We start from the raw sequence: 19,320 nt of genomic DNA on the forward strand, positions 1-19,320 counted from the left end.
AGGTATGCATTTTAGTTGATGGGGTTATTATTTTTTAAAGATGAGCAGAAGATATGTTTGTCTACTAAAATAAAAAATGTTTGGGATAAAGGGCATGAGAATTACACAGAACTCAGAAGCAAATGTTTTGACCATATTTACCACTGGAACAATAAATCTTATATATAATATTAGGATATTACCATAATGCAATATGATCCTGACCCACAACACCACACACTTAAATTTTTGGAAAATTTTGGATTAGAGTCTGGATCTGAATGTGTACTTGCAGGACACAGTGCTAGATTCAAAATTTAACTTATCTCACACTTCACCTTTTTACAGTTTCCTAGAGTATTTAATGTTTGTAAATTACTTTAAGCTCCTCAGATAGGAAGTGCTACAGAGAAAGAAACTTTCCATGAGATCGACAGGGAATGGATCACTTGATTACCTGTTCTGTTCATTCCCTCTGGGGCACCTGGCATTGGCCACTGGATACTGGACTAGATGGACCTTTGGTCTGACCCAGTATGGCCGTTCTTATGAGATCTCACAAGACCAGATTTCAGATAACTAAAGAGTTATCACTCCCATTTTATAGATGCATAAATGGAGGCGGAGTGACCCGCTTGAGGTCACACAAGTCAGTGACAAAACAAAATAAAGAATTCATGAGTTCTGACACCTAGTTCCCTGCTCTAGCTACTACAAAATACTGCATTTGGTCATTCCACTTTGTCAGTGTTGTCCAAATGCAAAGGACTAGCTCATAAATATCTGCTGTCATGAGACATTCCTTTAACCTCCAATCCTCACTTCTTGCTCCACAGCAATTGCCTACTAGCATCTTACCTCTGGACAGGAAGCTGCACAGATGCGCCTTTCCCAAGCTACTGCACTGCTGCTCTGTATATCAAGTGGAAGGTACTGTTGGTGTGAATAATAAGCTGCCTGGAGAGTAACTGTATCACTTAGTCTTCACCAACTTGAGACCTAACCTATCTGATCGGTTCTCCAAGCACAGTATGACAGTGCACTGCTCCTTACCAGATGGCATGGCCCATGGAGATAACCAGCTTGTTTTTTTATCCTGATAATGGCAATGACTTTTAAACATTGACCTATTAGGTGTCATTTGATAGATTCAAGAATATGTTTAATAATGTTATCAAACATTTTCAGCAATAACAAGAAGAGGGAAAAGGTCACGTTTATCTCATTACCTTCCCCTTCCCACGTGTAAACACCGAGCATGTCAATAATCTGTGACAACCAGAAATACCCTCTACCTACGTATTTCCAGCCTCTTTCTCTTCTTCTATTTTGGTCTCTGTGCACTCTCGTTCTTTTGTTAGCATTTCGATCCGCAGCTGGCAGGCACTGAGCTCCTCTCTGAAACAAACAAAACATCCTTATTTATATTTGGTATGTTTCCCATTCCTTCTCTTGAAGCATTTCTGCTCCTCAGGATCATAGCTGGATCCTATCAAGAGTTTCTTTAGAGGCACTTGTTAACTTTAAAGTATTTGTACCAGGAATTTAGAAAAAAATATAACCTCTTAATTAATTCTGGTTTCATTCAGAGCTCTAGTAGCATCTACCAATGATGATAAATAAAGAGTATTTTTAAAATGTAGCCTCCTCCAGCATATTTGTAATTTGTTTTTTATACTTTTTGGCCATCATGCAATGAAACATTTAAGGTGAATACTTAACTTTTAGTACACAAGTAGTCCCACTGACTTCAGTGAAACTACCTATGTAATTAAAGGTAAGTGATGTTATGCTCCAGATATGGGGCCTGATCCAGGGTCCATGGAGATCAATGAAATTCTTTCCTTTGATTTCTATGGGCTTTGGAACAGACTCATAAATTGTTATATTGACAGCACAAGTCTTTTATTTATTCAAGTATAGCACAAAAAGAAACAGTGCAGGTTCCATATGACACCATGGCAATCCGCCTTAAATTCTGGAGGGACCTTCTTGAGCAGTAAGTAGGAAATTCAGTGTGTCTGGCCAGTTTAGTCTTTGGCCCCATTGTGCTAAGACTGCCAATAAAGGGCGTCTAATCCACTGCAGTTATGATAGTGATTTTAGTTGATGAGTAGACAGAAAGAAGCCCACTAGGAACTAGACACACCCGTTTAGGCTACCAAATAGTCATCAGAAGGTTGTCTTTTGGTCACTTTTGAACCAGTGACCCAAAGTTAAGACTCCATATGGCTTTATAAATCTAAGCTACCCAGTCACCCAAATATTTGTAACTATTAATAGAATTATGTTTGATAATGAAGTACAAGGATTGTTATCCTAGCTCTGCAAAATAATAGCAATTGACAAGGGAAATCTTTCACAGCATGTCACTGTAAAGTAGGTCATATGCAGTTGAGCTTCAAGTACAGTTATAAATGGCACTTCCCGTTTAAAAATTGCATGGATATTTACCAATAAAAGCCACTTTTCAAGGAAGATGCAGTGATAATTATTAGTTTTTATTTATGATGAAAAAATGTTGCAAACAGCTGTTGGCCTCTTTACTCCCAGCCATCAACTTCCTGCCACTCCAAGATGATTGCACAATTGGGAAGGACACGAGTTGACATCTTGAGTGCACACATTGGGAGGATCATGACTAAACGGCAGGAAATGTCTAGAAATATTGAGCTTTGCAGATTTATATTTATTTTCCAAAAAAGTTCCCTGAAATATAACAGAAAATAAAAGCAGAAAACCCTAATACTAAGTTACAACATCTCACTATTCAAGAGCACCGTTTATAAATTCACAGAAACAATTCTTTTAAAACTTTCTCCTCTCAGTTACATAGCAATAGTTCATCAATGATACTTAGAACCGAAATTTCCTCATTACCTTATTATAATTTATGTACATTTCATCATAACGTTACAGAATCTGAAAATAATAACTTCTTTTTTCCTAATAATTTGGAATAGTCACTTGAAATACGATAATTATTGAGTCAAATCCCCAGGTGGGATTGTTCCTCACTCCTGATCCATGGGTGAATTGGATCCTCCATGCATGGCTCTCCCTGTCCCATGTGAAAGGAAATATCAACCGCTGCCAAAGTTTCATCTCCCTCTCTTCTGAAACCCCTTGGAGTGCACTCCATGGGTACAAGGTCTGCTATGAGAAAGGAGGAGACTGGGCAGTTGTGGATGAGCACACCTTTCCCGCTGTGTGCTGCTGAGATTTCCAGAAAAGGATAACACAATCTTTTCCACTGGCTTGTATTTTATTCCTGCCACTCACAACAGTTCCATTTTTTGAATTCTGCAGATCTTCTGCACAGTATCTTTTTTAGTTGTAATTAGTTCTGGCATCGTACCATGTCAGAGGCTTTGGGTTTCTGCTCGTCACTCAGGCCTGTAACTTGGACGTCATTTTTGAATCAGACCTCTGTCTAGGTCCTCACATCCAGATTACGTCTAAATGCTGCAGATTCTTTGTACATAAAATCACTAAGATACAGTCTTTCCTATCCATCCACACACCTAAAAATCTTGGCCAAGCTCTCATCATTGTGCATCTTGATTACTGCAAAATCCTTCTCTCTGGACTTGACAAATGCAAAGTTGCCCCAGTCAGATCTATTCAGAATGCTGAGGCAAAAATCATCTTCTAGACCAAGGGTTCTCAACCTTTTTCTTTCTAAACCCCCCCTCCCGCAACGTGCTATAAAAATTCCATGGCCCACCTGTGCCACAACAGCTGTTTTTCAGTAGCTTAATAGCCAGGGCCAGCATTAGGGGGTAGCAAGTAGAGCAATTGCCCAGGGCCCCACACCACAGGGGGCCCTGTGAAGTTAAGTTGCTCAGGCTTTGGTTTCAGCCCCGGGCAGCAGGGCTTGGGGTTCGGCTTTCTGCCCTGGGCCCCAGTGAGCCTAATGCTGGCCCTGCTCTCTGATTTATTTTGGCAGACCCCCTGAAATCTGTTCACAGCCCCCCAGGGGACCCAGAACCCTGGTTGAGAACCGCTGTTCTAGACTGTTGCTTTGACCATGTCACCCTGCTCTTTGCCTCCTTCTACCATCTTCCCCTTCTGTGTTGCATCAAACATAAGCTGCCTGTATTCACTTCAAGGCTCTTCATGGCCTATCTCCACCGCACCTATTATCTCTGATTCACTATTGAGATGTTGATCCTCGGCTACGATCGGCTAACAATGCCAGCCTCCAACACCCCTTGTTAAATTTTCAAACAAGCACATCTGTATTGTTTCTCATGCTGCCCCTCATGTTTCGGGTGTGCTCCCCATACATATCCACAAAAATAATGCATTATCTTCCTTCAAATCCCTCCTTAAAATTCTCTTTTGCCATGATTCCTACAAAAGTTTGGCAATGATTAGGCTTCTGATGTGCTAAGACCACTGCTTATAATGCTGTTCAGTACTATCTCATTCCTTGTACTCCCTCATCTACCTGCATTCATCTGTTGTCTCTTGTTTTATACGTAAATTGTAAGTTCTTTGGGGCAGGGACTGTCTGTTTTGTTCTGTGTTTGTACAGCACCTGGCACAATAGAGTCCTTATCCATGACTAGGGCTCCTAATTGCTACAGTAATACTCATAATAATTAATAATAACTATTACTTGAGCATTTGAAAGTTCTGCTAAAATTGCCAGCATGCTGCAGCGTTCAACTCCAGGGAAACATATGGCCAGTAGTCCAGAAACAAAGGGCGAGATCCACAAAGTGACTTAGATGTCCAAAACCCAGTTTTAGGTGCCAAGTCCCAACTGTATGCAATCTGCAAAACCCTTGCTTGACTGCCACCTAAACCTTTAGGTGCCTAAACTCTCTCAGCACCTAAATTTTTGCAGTAAAAGTCCCCTAGGTGCCTAAATTTCTGCCTCTGAGCATGAGTACTGCTGCCTCATTCTGGGTGTCCACTCACCTATCTCATGCCTGAGCCTCAGTGTGATCAACAAACCAAGGGAAGAGAGGAGCTCCTCCACCTATCTTGCTTGCAGGACCCAGTCCATTAGTGTGCTCAGAGGCTGCCTAACTCCACACAAAACACCAGGAAGTAGAGGCAGCCCACCTTATAATACAGCCCAGTGCTTAGGGTACTGATGTGGGAGACTCCTGTTCAATTTCCCCTGTCTGCCTGAGGAGGAGGAGTTGAACAGGGGTTCACCACCTCTCAGTAAGTCCCTAACCACAGGACTATGGGATATTCTGATATGGGTTGCTCTCAGTCTCTCTTATTGAAGCCATTCCACTTTAATAAAATGTTAACTGGGCCAGAGAAAGAGACTGAGAATCACTTATAGTGACTGAGCACTGCAACACCTATGTACCTTTGCAGATCCAGGCCAAAGAGTCAAGTTTTCTTTTGCAAGGTCTTTCAACTCTAAGGTTGCATTGTACTGGCATTACACTCAGGGCCAGTCTTAGGGAAAATGGTGCTCTCATAAGGATAAGGCCTTTTCCTGTAGCCAAATTGTAAGGCCTAAGGCCTTTGTCTGCAGCCATATTAGAAGACCAGCAGCCATTAACCAAAAAGCAGAAAGTCACATCCTCATATTTCATCTAAATTAGATTAAAAAAATGTAATATCAGGCTGTTAAGAAGGCGATCCTGTCCTAACAGTACCCATCACCACCAGATAAGGAAACAAATCTTAAGACGGTTAAAGAAAACTTTGTTTGCTGGCATTCTGTTTGGCAAGAAATCACTTATCAACAAGTTGTAGTTGTAAAATCCCTAATTCTTTATTGTTTTGCCTTTATGGTCCCCACTTCTCTATTGTTTATCTGTATGGTCTCTGTCTGGTTCTTTGATTGTTTCTGTCTGTTAAATAATTAATTTTTCTAGGGGTAAATCAATTAAGATGGTGGGGTGTGATTAGTTGAAGAATTATTTTACAATATGTTAGGATTAGTTAGAAAATTGTTTAGTAATAATTTAGTAAAATGATTGGTTAAGGTACAGCTAAGCAAGACTCAAGTTTCACTATATAAACTGGGGTTCAAAAGGAAGTTCTTTGGAACCCACTCCAGGACAGCCCCAAGACCAGAGCTGCCAGACCTCAACACCCTGCCAACCACACCATACAGAGCAGAAGCTGGAGTGACCCCAGATGACCTGATATTGACTGGCCATCAAAAAAAGTTCATCTGCCTTATTGGGAGGGGTGAGCATTGTATGCTTAACATGTGCGTTCTTTTTTGGTAATCATTGTTAAATAGGAGGTTAAGAATATTACTGTGTAAGGCTCTTTCACTGGTAAAAGACCCCACAAACCTGCACAGTGTAACCCTGAGCCCATGGAAGGGTAAGGGTGGGCGCTTAAATTAAGAGGGTTACGCCTTGAGCCCATGAAAGGGTAAAGGTGGGTGCACTAGAGCATAAGGTTACACCCTGAGCCCTAGGAATGGGGTAAGGGTGGGTGCCTAAATTAAGAGGGAGCCCCACCTTGAGCCCTAGGAACTGGGTAAAGGTGGGTGCCCGTAGAGTATGCGAGTAATAGAGAATTTTGTGCAGGTAACACCCTGGGCGAACTTGTATTTTGGCACCGCTGGCCCCCGCTGCCTCCCCTGACCCTTCATCCATCCCCCAATCACCACAGGCCTCCAATTCTTCCCTTAGCTCCCCACCCATACGCCCTGGCTCTCGCTGCTTGCCCACGCTCCCCATCCCCCATTATCCCTGGGCCTCGCTGCCTCCCCCCACCCCATTGCTCCAAGCTCCCTTCTATGGCCTCACACCTCAGGCCTGTCACACTTCTTGACCATGGCATCTCCCTGACCACGGTGCCCTGGGTGCTTGCCCACATCACCCATCTGTAAGGTCGGCCCTGTTTGCACTGCCAAAAAGCATGCCACCTGCTTTATTTTGCAATTTCTTAGTTTTTAAGAGTAACTCAGTTTTCATTCACTTAAAAAAAAATTAACGTGATATTTAAACTATGTAGTCCTGAGGGGCAGAATGGAGGAATTAACAATCAGAATAGACAACAGAACAGCTGAAATAATGGTTCCTTCTTTGAGTTTTCATCATCTCTGTTGATCATTTATTGGTCCCTAGGCATGAATTCCCAGTGCCAAACACTCCTAACTCACTATATAACTTGCAGATGACATTTTTCTTGGCAGCTCTAATATAGCTTTTGTGATTAACTTGGCTTTTTTTCTCATTCCTTTTGTTGCTTTACACATTGTGCATACACAGTATGAGCTGGCCACATTTGACTGTACATGATTGCTAATGAAACATAAAGCAATAGGAAAATATTTTCAATATGAAAAAGCAATTTCTCAAACAATTAAGTCTTGTTCCATTTCAGAAAAAGGGATTTTTAGTGCTTATTATCAATTAGGATTAATTCTGTTTAAAAATCCCTAAGTGATCGTAAACTCAGGGAGCTTGTTTAAAAGAATCATGGCAGCTTAGTCCCAAAGACAATAGCAACACATTAGTGGTTTTGAATATTAAATGAAATCCTGAAAATATGTAGTTCATGAAATATGAGGGCAAAATGCAGTCCTGATTTTAGAGGTTTAGCTAGACCACCAAACTCTGAATTATCTACTTGATGTTCCCAACAGCCAGTTGGGTCAGTGGGGTTGCTTAGAAATAACTTAGAGAAGCATCTGTTCCTAGTCGCTAGTATTGAAATCCTCATTTTATTAATACTCATCACTGTTTGTTTGTATCCTGTTTAACTCATATGAGTCCAGCACTCTTTTTTAGCCTTATCCGTTTAAAGGGAGGAATTAATGTTATTTAATATATAGGCCTCAAAGAGCATTGCCAATGTACATCTGTTTTTGACATTAAACTTAAGGGACAATCTTCAGATGATGTAAACTGTCACAATTCCACTCACATCAGTGGTGCTATGACAGCTTAAACAAGCTGAGGATCTTACAGGAGGCTATTTTTTTCTGCCATTTCCTCAGCAATTCCAGTTTATTTTAATAGAGATTTAAATCAAGGCAGGATTTGGCACAGATAGCAGCAATGGCTAGTATATTCAACTAATGTCCTGAGTATCACACAATGGATTTATAGTATGGATTTATAGCATGGGAGTTACTGAGTTTAAACTCATATTGCTGCCATTTCTTATTCCTGATATGTAAAATCAACAAGTGTCTCTTTTGAACTATTTATATGATTTAGTATGGAGGAATAAAAATTGAGAATGACAACTGAGTCTGTAACATGCATTTATCTTCACAAAAAAGGGACACTGTTAGATTAACAGTCCTTTAAAAAGAAAAGAAAAAAAAGCTTCCTCACCTGTGTTACAAGTTATGAACTGAAAATGAATTTTTAATGTTCAATTTACTTGTCTCTCAGTTTGGACAATGGAAAGAGACTAGTAATATTCATCCTGGATTATATTCAAATTCACTTTCTGGTTCTCTCACACAAGCACAATGGTGCAATGTTTTGATTGCAAATTCTACCGGAGAATGTATAAATCCAAATATAATTAGATTTTTTTCCATGACAACCCTGGGGTAAGTGGGTACAACTGCATTTACATCAATAGAGTTACTGCTTTCAAGGTTTTACAGAACCTAAGGAAAACAGAACCTATATTTGCATCCTACAGTGCCCTTGCAGCCTCCATTCTTGTTTGCAATATATCTTTTGCTGGGATAAATATAGCTTTCACCAAACAATAATACAAACTATGATAAACAATAGCTACATCAGGAATGATATCCTGGAATTTGATTTTGGAGGACAAAACAAAAACTGTGGTTTATCTATGCTTGTGTGACAGCTGAACCCCATGGCTACACACTAACCTTGCTTTTGCAATGGTAAGAGCCTTTTCTTTGGCTATGTTGTCAAGCTGGTTGAGATTTCTGCGCAGGTTTAATATCCGAACTCTGTCTGCATACTTTATGGTCTTATTATTATTGTTATTACCATTGTTCATGTGGCACTCCTGGCTTTCCCTTTAGATTGGAAAAAAAAAAAAAAGACTTCCACTGTGACAAATGATTAACCACTGTGACAACGTTGAGGCGTTTAAATAGTTATTTGGGGTATACGAACACACACTTACACTCTTTTTCCTTCAGTTTTTAAAATTAAGCTTCCATCAGGAATATGAATGTACAGTGAGCATAAAAAACAAAACAAACAAAAAATGAACAAAATCAGCACTAAAATCCTTGTTATGCAGATGTAAACCAGAGCTGAACTTCAAACGTGGGAAGCTGATGTCAGGCGCACAAATCCATATTTAGGGAACTAAATAAGTGACCTGATATTCAAAGATACTGAGCATACGTAGCTCCAGTTGACTTCAGTGGGAGCTGTGTGTGTTCAGCAATTCTGAAAAATCAAGCCATTTATTTAGGCACTTTTAGGCCCCCAAATTTAAAATTTTGTCCTGAGCCTGTAAAATTCTAGATCCTTGGACAGTAATTCAAAGCCATCAAGGGGACATTTCAGACTTCCTTAAAATGTATTAAAAGCAGTACATTAAGTGATTCATGTCCCACTGATTTAATAAACTATCATTCAGGTCCCATGAAGTGTATAGAGAGCAATACATTTGGTGGTTCTTTTTCTTAATTATTTCAATGAACTTTGAGTTTCAGTGCCTATGGAACTGAGAATGTAGAAGTCTGCCTATAGCTAAGCATATGTGAGATGCAAGTTTCCACATGCAAACAGGCTAATGGACCTTATTCCCTGATCTTCATCACTCCTGCTATCCTCTTGCCAGCTCACTCCTGGGAAGAGATTAACAATCTTGTCAAACCGGGCCTAAGAGTGCTTTGATCAAAATGAAGCAGCACCTCCATTGGACCATGTTTAAACCACCAGACTCATTTTCACATGTGACCTGTGTTAGATTTTTTAACTGTGGTCTACTGAGATTTTAGTAGTATAATAATCTGCTGTACCGCCTATTTGCAGACCCAAAGTAGCATTAGTACAATTATATTGATGCCTATCTGTTCAACAACATGTGACCCGAGCCTGGTGTTCTTACACAAACAAAAGTCTCACTTATTTGCAGATCCCAATAAATTCCATGTGATAAATATGGCCCAAAATTTGTCTGCATCTTACCATTATTGTCTATGCCTTGCTGCTTTCCATTACTAGAACAGCTTTGTCAGAAAGGTCTACAATTCTTACTTCCTATAAAGAAATCCAGTGTATTCTTGAAGTCCCGATAAATAAATCTTCTCCCACAAAAAGCAAATTAAAACCATATAAGAAATTACCAGCATAGTTGATGACTGAGTATACAAATTACTCACCCACTAGAATCAAAGTCCTCTCCAACTCCTTCAGAAGCATCCTTGCTTTTGATTTTATCATCTTCCTCTGACTCTTCTCCAGTCTTGTGTCCTAACAAAAATTAAAGAAAAACAACAGTTTAATAAAGATACTTTGGACATTAAAATGTACATTTCCTGCCAAGTCAAAACATGACAAGCAGCACGGAGATGACATCTTAAAAGCTTTATTGCTGTGTATAATCAAAAACTTCTCGTCACAAAATACACATAAAAGCAATTTTACACCTGGGAAATAAAACAGACAAATGCTCTCCACCTTCATTACAGAACTGTCATTGACGATCAAATGTAAGTGCTATAAGAAGAAAGTTTGTATTAGCCAAATGGAATTCAGGATTTATGGATCATTGATAGGTTTTGGCAGGCAGTATAATAAAATGCTGTCAACAAACACTAACCTATTCTACACTGCATGCATTTATATATTTTTCATTCTTCTAGCTTGCTGCAACAATAATAGAATGATTTCTCACTAAATATTTATGTAGTCTCCATGTACCAGGATGATGATGAAAAAATAAAATGCTTGCCTAAGAAATTTTTCATTTTAAGGTCAGTACCAGCACTGCACTCTGAGTAATAATTGGTAATAGGGCACGAAAATAGAAAAGAAGGTTGCATCCAGTAAAATATTTGTATGCTGTCCTTGTGTAATACTAAGGAACTACACAGTCAAACCCTGATTAGTGCGGTCAGTATCTCTGTGAGCAACTGTTTGATTTGAGAAGTAGAGGTACTGGGGATAAACAGTGAAAGACTAGATTATAATTAGGTACACTGATATAAATCTGCAGTAACCTCATTGGAGTCAATGGAATTACTCTGGATTTATACCAATATAACTAAGCTCTCAGTTTGACTCCAAATCTATTGTGTGGACTGTACTGTATTGTACTGTCTCAAAGAGCCAAATGAGTAGGTACATTAATATGTCAGCATTTGTAAATTAGCAAAATATTTCACCTTTACCTTTCGGTTGGTTCGCCACATTCCAGAACTGATCTGTTACACTGTTGTTGTCATCTTTTTCTTGTTCCAAAAATGGTGTAGCAGCTGTCTGTTCCTTTTCACAAATATCAAAGAACTCAGTATCTTCCATACTGGCAATTCTTTTAATAGAATTCAGCTACCAGAGGAAATAATTGGTGTATGAATATTCCCACTCCACACACAAATGCTGACTATATTTTGAGATGAACTAATCACATTTGATCAAGCAGATATTTCATATATGTGAAATAATTGGCTACAATTTAACATTTAATTACTAGCTGCACATTTTGAGTCTGGATTTTAATGGATCTCTTAAAGAGAAAACTAGGCCATTTCCAGCGTATTTTCCTACCATAATAAGGTCAACAATGACAGTGCTTCCAGTCACATTTTAACCCAGTGATTGCTAGTTTTGTGAGAAATGTCAGGTGTTCTATATTAATTCATTTTTATTAATATTCAAAAATATAATTTCACTCAGCAAGCTATTTATGACAATTGACAAGAAAACAGATTTTTAGCATAGGTTTGCTTCATTTAACAAAATTATGTACAAAAAATGTATGAAGATAAATCAGTTTAAAAAACATGGAAATGTACCTAACAAAAACATCATTTAGGTATTATAGGGGCCAAATCCAGTTCCCAAAGAAGTATATGGGTGTGAATAGAAATAAAAGCAGGGATATTCATAGTGCATGCATCTATCATGTGTCCAGTACCTAATGTCTATAGCAGAGGTGGCCAACCTGTGGCTCTGGAGCCGTGTGCGGCTCTTCAGAGGTTAACATGCGGCTCCTTGTATAGGCGCTGACTCCAAGGCTGGAGCTACAGATGCTAACTTTCCAGTGTGCTGTGGGGTGCTCACTGCTCAACCCCCTGCTCTGCCCCAGGTCCTGCCACCACTCCACCCTTTCCCTCAAAGCTCCTGCCCCTTCCCCGGAGCCTGCCATGCCCTCGCTCCTCCCCACTCCCCACCAGAGCCTCCTGCACACTGCAAAACAGCTGATTACGGCGGGTGGGAGGCATGGGAAGGGAGGGAGAGGCACTGATTGGTGGGGCTGTCGGTGAGCAGGAGGCGCTAGGGGATGGAGAGGGGTAGCAGATGGGGAGCTGCTTACATATTACTGTGGCTCTTTGGAAATGTACATTGGTAAATTCTGGCTCCTTCTCAGGCTCAGGTTGGACACCCCTGGTCTATAGGATGCACAATTAAGGTTCAGTGTTACAGTCTTTGTGAACCCAAAACATCCTATAAGTCAGTGAGAGGTTTCAGTCCACAAGTATTGCAAGAATCAGATTCTTAATGTTATGATAAAAACTAGGAGCCATTAACTCAGGTGGTGTACATTGGGGTAGCTCCATTGTCTTCAATGGAGCTATGCCAATTTACATCACTTGAGAATCAGGGCCTAGAGTTGAAAAAGAACAATTAGGTCATTTTACCCAACTCCTTTTATATACAGGAATTGTATCCTAAAATGTACAAACTAGTTTGAATCTAGTGCGCCATCTAGATACCACACACTGGTTACTTAATCTTTAATTGTAAATTTCCCTGCTTTTGTGGATCTGAGACTTAGCCAGCCTCATTCTGAATGCACTCTCACCAATGTAAGCCAGGGAGCAATTCCATCAGAATTAAAACCTGTGTCAATGGGAGAAGAATCGGGTCCATCAGATTTAGTACAATTTGTGTTTGAATTACTACATAACCAGTAGAGAAAACAGTCTAATTAGTGGCATCGGTAAAAAGTATGTCTATTATTATTTTATCATTTCTATTATAGCACTCTGTGTAAATTTTTTTTCAAAAATATCAGATATTTCATTACTGTTTGGATGCAGCATATTAGCAACTGAAAATAACAAACAATTAACATTCAACAGCACAATTGTTGTGGATTTTTAAACAGAACAAATCTGGCCCATTGTTTCACAGAGAGGGCAAAGTCTGTTTGCACAGTATAAGAAATGTTATTTGCTGACTGAATTTCTCTATGAATTAAATATTAAAGAAAGCGGGAAAGAGGGTCAGACTCCCAGTTATGATCATGCATGTGACTGAACCTTAGGAAGCAAAATGGAGGTGAAGAGGGAACCAAGAGTAAAAGTTCCCATTTTCAAAAGTGACTCAAGCACGTAGGGTCAGAATTATAAAGATACTTAAACATCTAAAGATGCATAGAAGTGCCTAGTGGGAATTTTGAAAGCACAGAAAGTGATTAGGTGCCTAACTCCCATTGAAAATCTTACTTGAGGCCTAACTGCATTGTTCGGTGCCTAAATACCTTTAAAAATCTGACCCTAAATGCTTGTCATATTTGAAAATAGGACTTAGGAGCTCTTGAAAATTTTACCCCAACACAACAGCCCTCAAATTCAATAAAAATGTCAGGGTGAACAACTCACAGTGAAATATATATAATGTAAACAAATACCAAACTAAACAATGGCTTAAATCTATCAAGGTGCTGAACACTCTGGCCCCAATCCAGCAAAAAGCACTTAGGCATACATATACATTGAGAAGGATTTGACCCCTTAGTGCTAGTAAGTAACTTGAAAAAGCCTCAATGCTACCTCTATAGTACTAGAGCCAAAAGGTCTGCAGCCTTGTTCAATCTAGTCCTCTTAGGGTATGTCTACATAGCCTGCAGCAGCGAGCCTCACAACCTGGGTCGACAGACTTGGGCTTGCTCTACAGTCCTAAAAGTAGCTGTGTAGATGTTGCGTCTCAGGCAGGAGCTTGTGCTCTGAAGCCCACCTCCCTCCCCAGGCTTCAGAGACTGAGCTCCAGCCAGAGGTGCAGCTTCAAAGCTCTGTCTACACAGCTTTTTAGTGCGGTAGCATGAGCGCAGTGAGCCTGAGGGAGACTCGCTGCCATGGGCTATGTAGACCTACCCTTATTCAGCTAAAATACTATTACATATGCAATGACAAACAAACAAACAAACCAACCCTGCCAAGTGTGACTTGTTTAGTCAAGGAGCTACAATAGCTGAGACACTGTAAGTGCTGAATATGATCTGTTTAGTCACACAGATACCACATGTGTGACATTTTAATAATGTACATACAGAATTTGCTGTGTGTGACATATTTATTCACAGATATAAAGCAGCTGCAACAGGTTTTGGAATGTGGTTAGCATGTTGTCAGAACAATTTATAATTTCCCTGGATCCATATAAATATTACAGTCCTATCCCACTGGTTCTGATACAAAGACAAAAATAACCCTTCCACCTTCATGACACTTTACCAGTATAGAGTAGGCTCAGCTTGAGTCACTTCCTCATAACCTTTGTTTCTGATGCAGTTCTCTCACTGTTACCAGAAAATACTTCCCCAATGTTGATAAAATTTACCCACATTCAGTAAATACCTTGTGGCATTCACTTGGAGTTATTACCAGATGGTACATCATTAAGACTATTCACACAAAGACTTATGTGCTTAATTTTATGCACATAAGTAGCCCCATTGAATTCAACTGTATGTGCCTAAGTCTTTGCAGGATTGGGACTCAAATCAATTTGAGCTAAATCAATATAAGACAGTGTTAAACCCAAATAAGGGTTTTGTACTGGTTTAAACAAACTGGTTTTAAGCATGCCTTTTGTTAAGGTGGTAGAAGTTAGTGTGTAGGCAAGGACTTATTAAACAGGCTTTGTGCTGGGAAACTATGCTGGGGTAGTGAGTGGGGGAATGGAACTTTCCCTGGTTGCTCCTTCAGCTGGGCATGCAGCCTCTGGGTCCATATAATCATCAGCCAGAGACTATGGGTGGAATCCACCAAGCTACTTAGGTGCCTAAACGCAGATTTAGGTTCATGCATCCCTCACTGCAATCCCCAAAACTTCCACCAAACTCACTCACCTGGCACCTGGACATACACACTGCTCTCTCACTCTACATTCAAGGAGGAAGAAGAGGTGGTCATGGTGCCCACCTTATAACTTTTAGCCCAGTAGTTAGATCATTCACCTGAGATGTTGGATACCCAGATTCAATTCTCCCCTCCCTGGCAGAGAAGGTGAAATAATTTGAACAGGGATCTCCCACTTCTCAGGAGACTGCTCTAACCATGGAGCTATGGGTTAATCTAATATCATTCTCTCTTGTTTAAACTCTTCCACTTAGATAAATAAATAAAGAATAACTAGGCTGGACACAGAGCGAGAGAGAGAGATTGGGAAAGACTTTATAGTCCAGCAGTTGGGGCACCCAAATGGTGGGCAGCAAACCCTGGGTCAAGTCCCTCCTCTAATCACTCTTTATCCACAGTGGAAGAGCTTCAACAGGAGAGACACAGGGATCCCCACATCAGAATAGCCCATAGTTGAGTGGTTAGAGCACTCTCCTGAGAGGTGCGAAACCCTTCCTCCCTCGCTGCTGGGGGAAGAAGGGGTAATTGAACCTGTATCTCCCACATCCCAGAGCAATGCTCTAACAACTGAGCTAAAAGTTATAAGGTGGGCAGTAGCAACACCAGCTCCTCCTCCTCTGGATGTTTTGTGTGGAGCGAGGCAGGCACCTCTCTCTTTTCCTCAAGAAACTACATAGGTGCCAGAGCCAAGAGAGGGGTTCCCATTCATGCATCACTAGCAGAGTAATGCCTAGGGGCATTACTAAGGCAGGGGCAGGGCTTAGCAAATCAGCATCTCCCATTAGCTAGGTTAGGCAGAGAGCTGCCTAGTCTGCTGGCTTTTGTGGACTTCGTTTCCCAGCACCTATCTCACCTCATTCATCATATAAGGAACCTAGGAGCCTAACTCAGCCTTGTGGATCACAGTATGGTTCCTGTGATTTTCTAGGTGCCTAACAATTAGGCACCATGACACACAGCACTGCAGTGCCTCAGTCCTTTTGTGGATTCTACATCATGTCCCTATCCCTCTACAATGGACTGTGAAGAGCCCACCTCTATCATGTGGAGGCAGCAGTGGCTGGTGTGACTACCTGATCACAGAATATCAGGGTTGGAAGGGACCTCAAGAGATCATCTAGTCCAACCCCTGCTCAAAGCAGGACCAATCCCCAATTTTTGCCCCAGATCCCTAAATGGCCCCCTCAAGGATTGAACTTACAACCCTGGGTTTAGCAGGCCAATGTTCAAACCACTGAGCTACGGATGGTGTAGGAGTTCCTCCCTGAGCTGTGACTCACAACACCCCACCTTCTCACATAATGAAAGTACTGGAGTTTCCATGGCCCAAACCAAATGATGCTGGGAAAATTTCACCCTCTGTGAAAAGAGAAACTTGTGCTTTCCAGATGGGAGACTATGCTACATGTGGCAATGAAGGATAATTGGAGGGTCTGATCCAAAACCTATTAAAACCAATGGAAAGTCTCCCATTAACTTTAATGGGCATTGGATCAGGTCCTAACTGAGCAGCAACAAGAAATGATTTCAAAGAGATACCTAACATACACCATAAGTACAATAATAACATGGATAAGGATTAAAAACAGCATCAGCACTTTACTATAAAAAATTAGCATGACCTATTTTTATACCATTGCATGGAGGGGAATAATGCACAAAAAATGATCGTATTTGTACAGAAGGTTTAAAGAGTCACTGTCACTTCATAGAAAACTTTGAAAAAACATTCTACGTAGAAACCATTCTGTTGCCATGGGCTGTATTTTCTTCTTTCTTGCATTCTCTCTGTTATTAAGATCACTTGCAAGAAAAGGTCTTTTGGTTATTCAACAGCTCAAAAATTTCTGCAGCTTTAACTCCACCTTGAACTCACAGGGCTGTATTCCTCACACCATTGGAGAATTTGTCCCATAAACCTCACTATTTGTGGCATCAATCACCGCTGCATGAACTATGATACCATAAATACATTTTGATTTTAACCTTCAGATGAGCAACAGGAGCAAATAAAATAATAATAATAATTAATAATAAAAATAATAAAATAATTAATAATAATGCGGTGTGCTTCATCTGAGTACCCCAGAGCACTTGACAGAGGGGGATGAAGTGTTACAAAGCTTAACAAAGAACGTGTTTTCCTGCAACATTAAACTGGGATCCTATTGTCCTCATGAGTAAAAAAAAAAATATATATATATATATACAGAACTTGTGTGATACAGAAATAAAATTGGTTCTAAATAGACCATTTTCCAGTTTTCCATGAAGTATCAGCTGAGGCAAAAGAGACTGAAGCTACAACCTAGTTTTGAGCATCACAGTACATGAGAAGGTCATCAGATAATAACATGATGTCAAAACAGTACAGCAAAGCATTACAATACCATACTATACAACATAACACAACAATGTATCAAAAGGTCATTGTATTGGGAGGCAATATGAATACATTCTGACAAAACTTCACATTGTCAAGAATTAAGTCTAATTAAGTCTAATTTCTCTTGAAATGTGGCAACATAACTGATTGAATTGGGTCAAAATTTATTGTGATATGTTTTTGTACTAACGTTTTTGGTCTGTTTTATGCATAATCTATATTGGCGGATAATTCTTTAAATAAAATAATAAATACATGGGCAGTGAAAGGCACGTAACATCAAACGTTTCATCATATGGCAGAATAGCTATTTTGCATCACAACATCACACTGCGTCAAAATGCCCACTTGACACGTGACATTGGATCAAATATATTACAGCATATCACAACAGTGTCGTGCATAACATGACACAATACAGTTGTATCCATCATGCTGTGTCAAAATGCCACCATGGTGTTGCAAATATCTAATGAGATTGAGCCAAACTGTCACCATACAACATGTCACATTAAAATACCACTGTGAAATGGTGGGACACAACATGCAGTGCAACTATTGCGAGTGCAATAATCCTGCATCCAAGCATGACATTACCATACCGCAACCTGACATACCATCCTCACGTCATAACACTATCATGCTGTAGTGCGGTGCCTCATTATGTTTCACAGCTGCAGCCTGTGAGCATGATTTTGGTGAAGGACCTTATCCCTTTTGGCAGGGTAGGGGGAGCTAATTGCCCCATTAAAATCATGACAGCCCTGGACCATAGGAGCGTAGCGCACCCTGTGACATAACGCAATGGTGGCAGGACACAACACGTCACGACTTTGCAAATCTCGTGACAGTGATTTGGGGGAGGGCACGCGTTCCCTTTGCCAAAGCAGGGAGAACTGCTCGCCCCATTAAAATCACGACAGCCCCAGAACATAGGGGCATAGCGCACCCCTGGAGGTAATGCAAGCGCACCAGGACATGACAGGTCACGACATCGGTTTTGGGGACAGGGCTCGCCCCCCACTGCAGGACCGGAGGAGGCAGAGGGGCTCAGCCCCTCAAAATCGTGTCTGCCCCAGACAGTGTGGGCCCCAAAGACCCCTTCAGCTAGCGGGTGAGGCATGAGGGTCAGGGGCTGCACTAAGTTCGGGCACCCCGGCAGAAAGGGGCAGGCCGGCACCTCAGCAATCCCCCAGCCATTGCGCTAATGGCACCACCCCACCGAGACAGGGGTTCAACTGCCACCAACGGGCGGCAGCAACCGACTCCCCCACCTACCTCCCCGAGCCGCGTCCCGCGCCCCGCGCCCGTTGTTGTAGGAGCCGCTAAGGCAACGGAACGAACCACTTTGGGAGAGCGGGGGGGAGAGCAGGAAGAAACGTTAAAGCCTTAACCCTGCAAAGATGAAGTCCATCAGCCTCGTAACCCGCTTCGCTGTGACTCCCCGCGAGCTAACCAGCTGCTTGACTTAGGGAGGAGCCCTGCCGTCTTTGGGCTTCTGTGTTCTCCCCTCCCCCCCCAAGAAATGGTACGTTCCAACAGTGCCCGAGGCTGGCAGGCCGCTCAGGGGATCGCCGTCTTCCTCCCAGAACCTGAGCTGGGCCCGCCCCGCTCCTTTCAGCCCCGCCCCCCAGAGAGACCCACCAGGCAGGCTCCTTTCGGTGCCCCCCCCCTTCAGTAACGCCCAACCCCCAGGCCAGGTCCCTTTTAGTGCCCCCCCACAGGTCAGCCCCTCCTTCAGTGCTCCCCACAG

At 41.3% G+C, this 19,320-nt stretch overlaps 1 protein-coding gene across 1 annotated transcript in view; it reads right to left on the minus strand.

Annotated features, from left to right (window-relative positions):
• Window positions 1-18,888, minus strand: part of CFAP74 (cilia and flagella associated protein 74) — a 103,663-nt gene extending 84,775 nt beyond the window's left edge. Inside the window, exons 1-5 of the mRNA XM_084651623.1 lie at window positions 18,846-18,888; window positions 11,267-11,423; window positions 10,256-10,346; window positions 8,780-8,932; window positions 1,279-1,377 (exon numbers count right to left, since the gene is read on the minus strand). Of these exons, the coding sequence (XP_084507749.1) occupies window positions 1,279-1,377; window positions 8,780-8,932; window positions 10,256-10,346; window positions 11,267-11,396 (473 nt within the window). The 5' untranslated portion in view covers window positions 11,397-11,423; window positions 18,846-18,888. The remainder of the gene's footprint in view (window positions 1-1,278; window positions 1,378-8,779; window positions 8,933-10,255; window positions 10,347-11,266; window positions 11,424-18,845) is intronic.
• Between the last annotated feature and the right edge of the window lie 432 nt (window positions 18,889-19,320).

Source organism: Lepidochelys olivacea, assembly GCF_965140295.1.
Source record: "Lepidochelys olivacea isolate rLepOli2 genome assembly, chromosome: 18".
NCBI lineage: Eukaryota > Metazoa > Chordata > Testudines > Cheloniidae > Lepidochelys > Lepidochelys olivacea.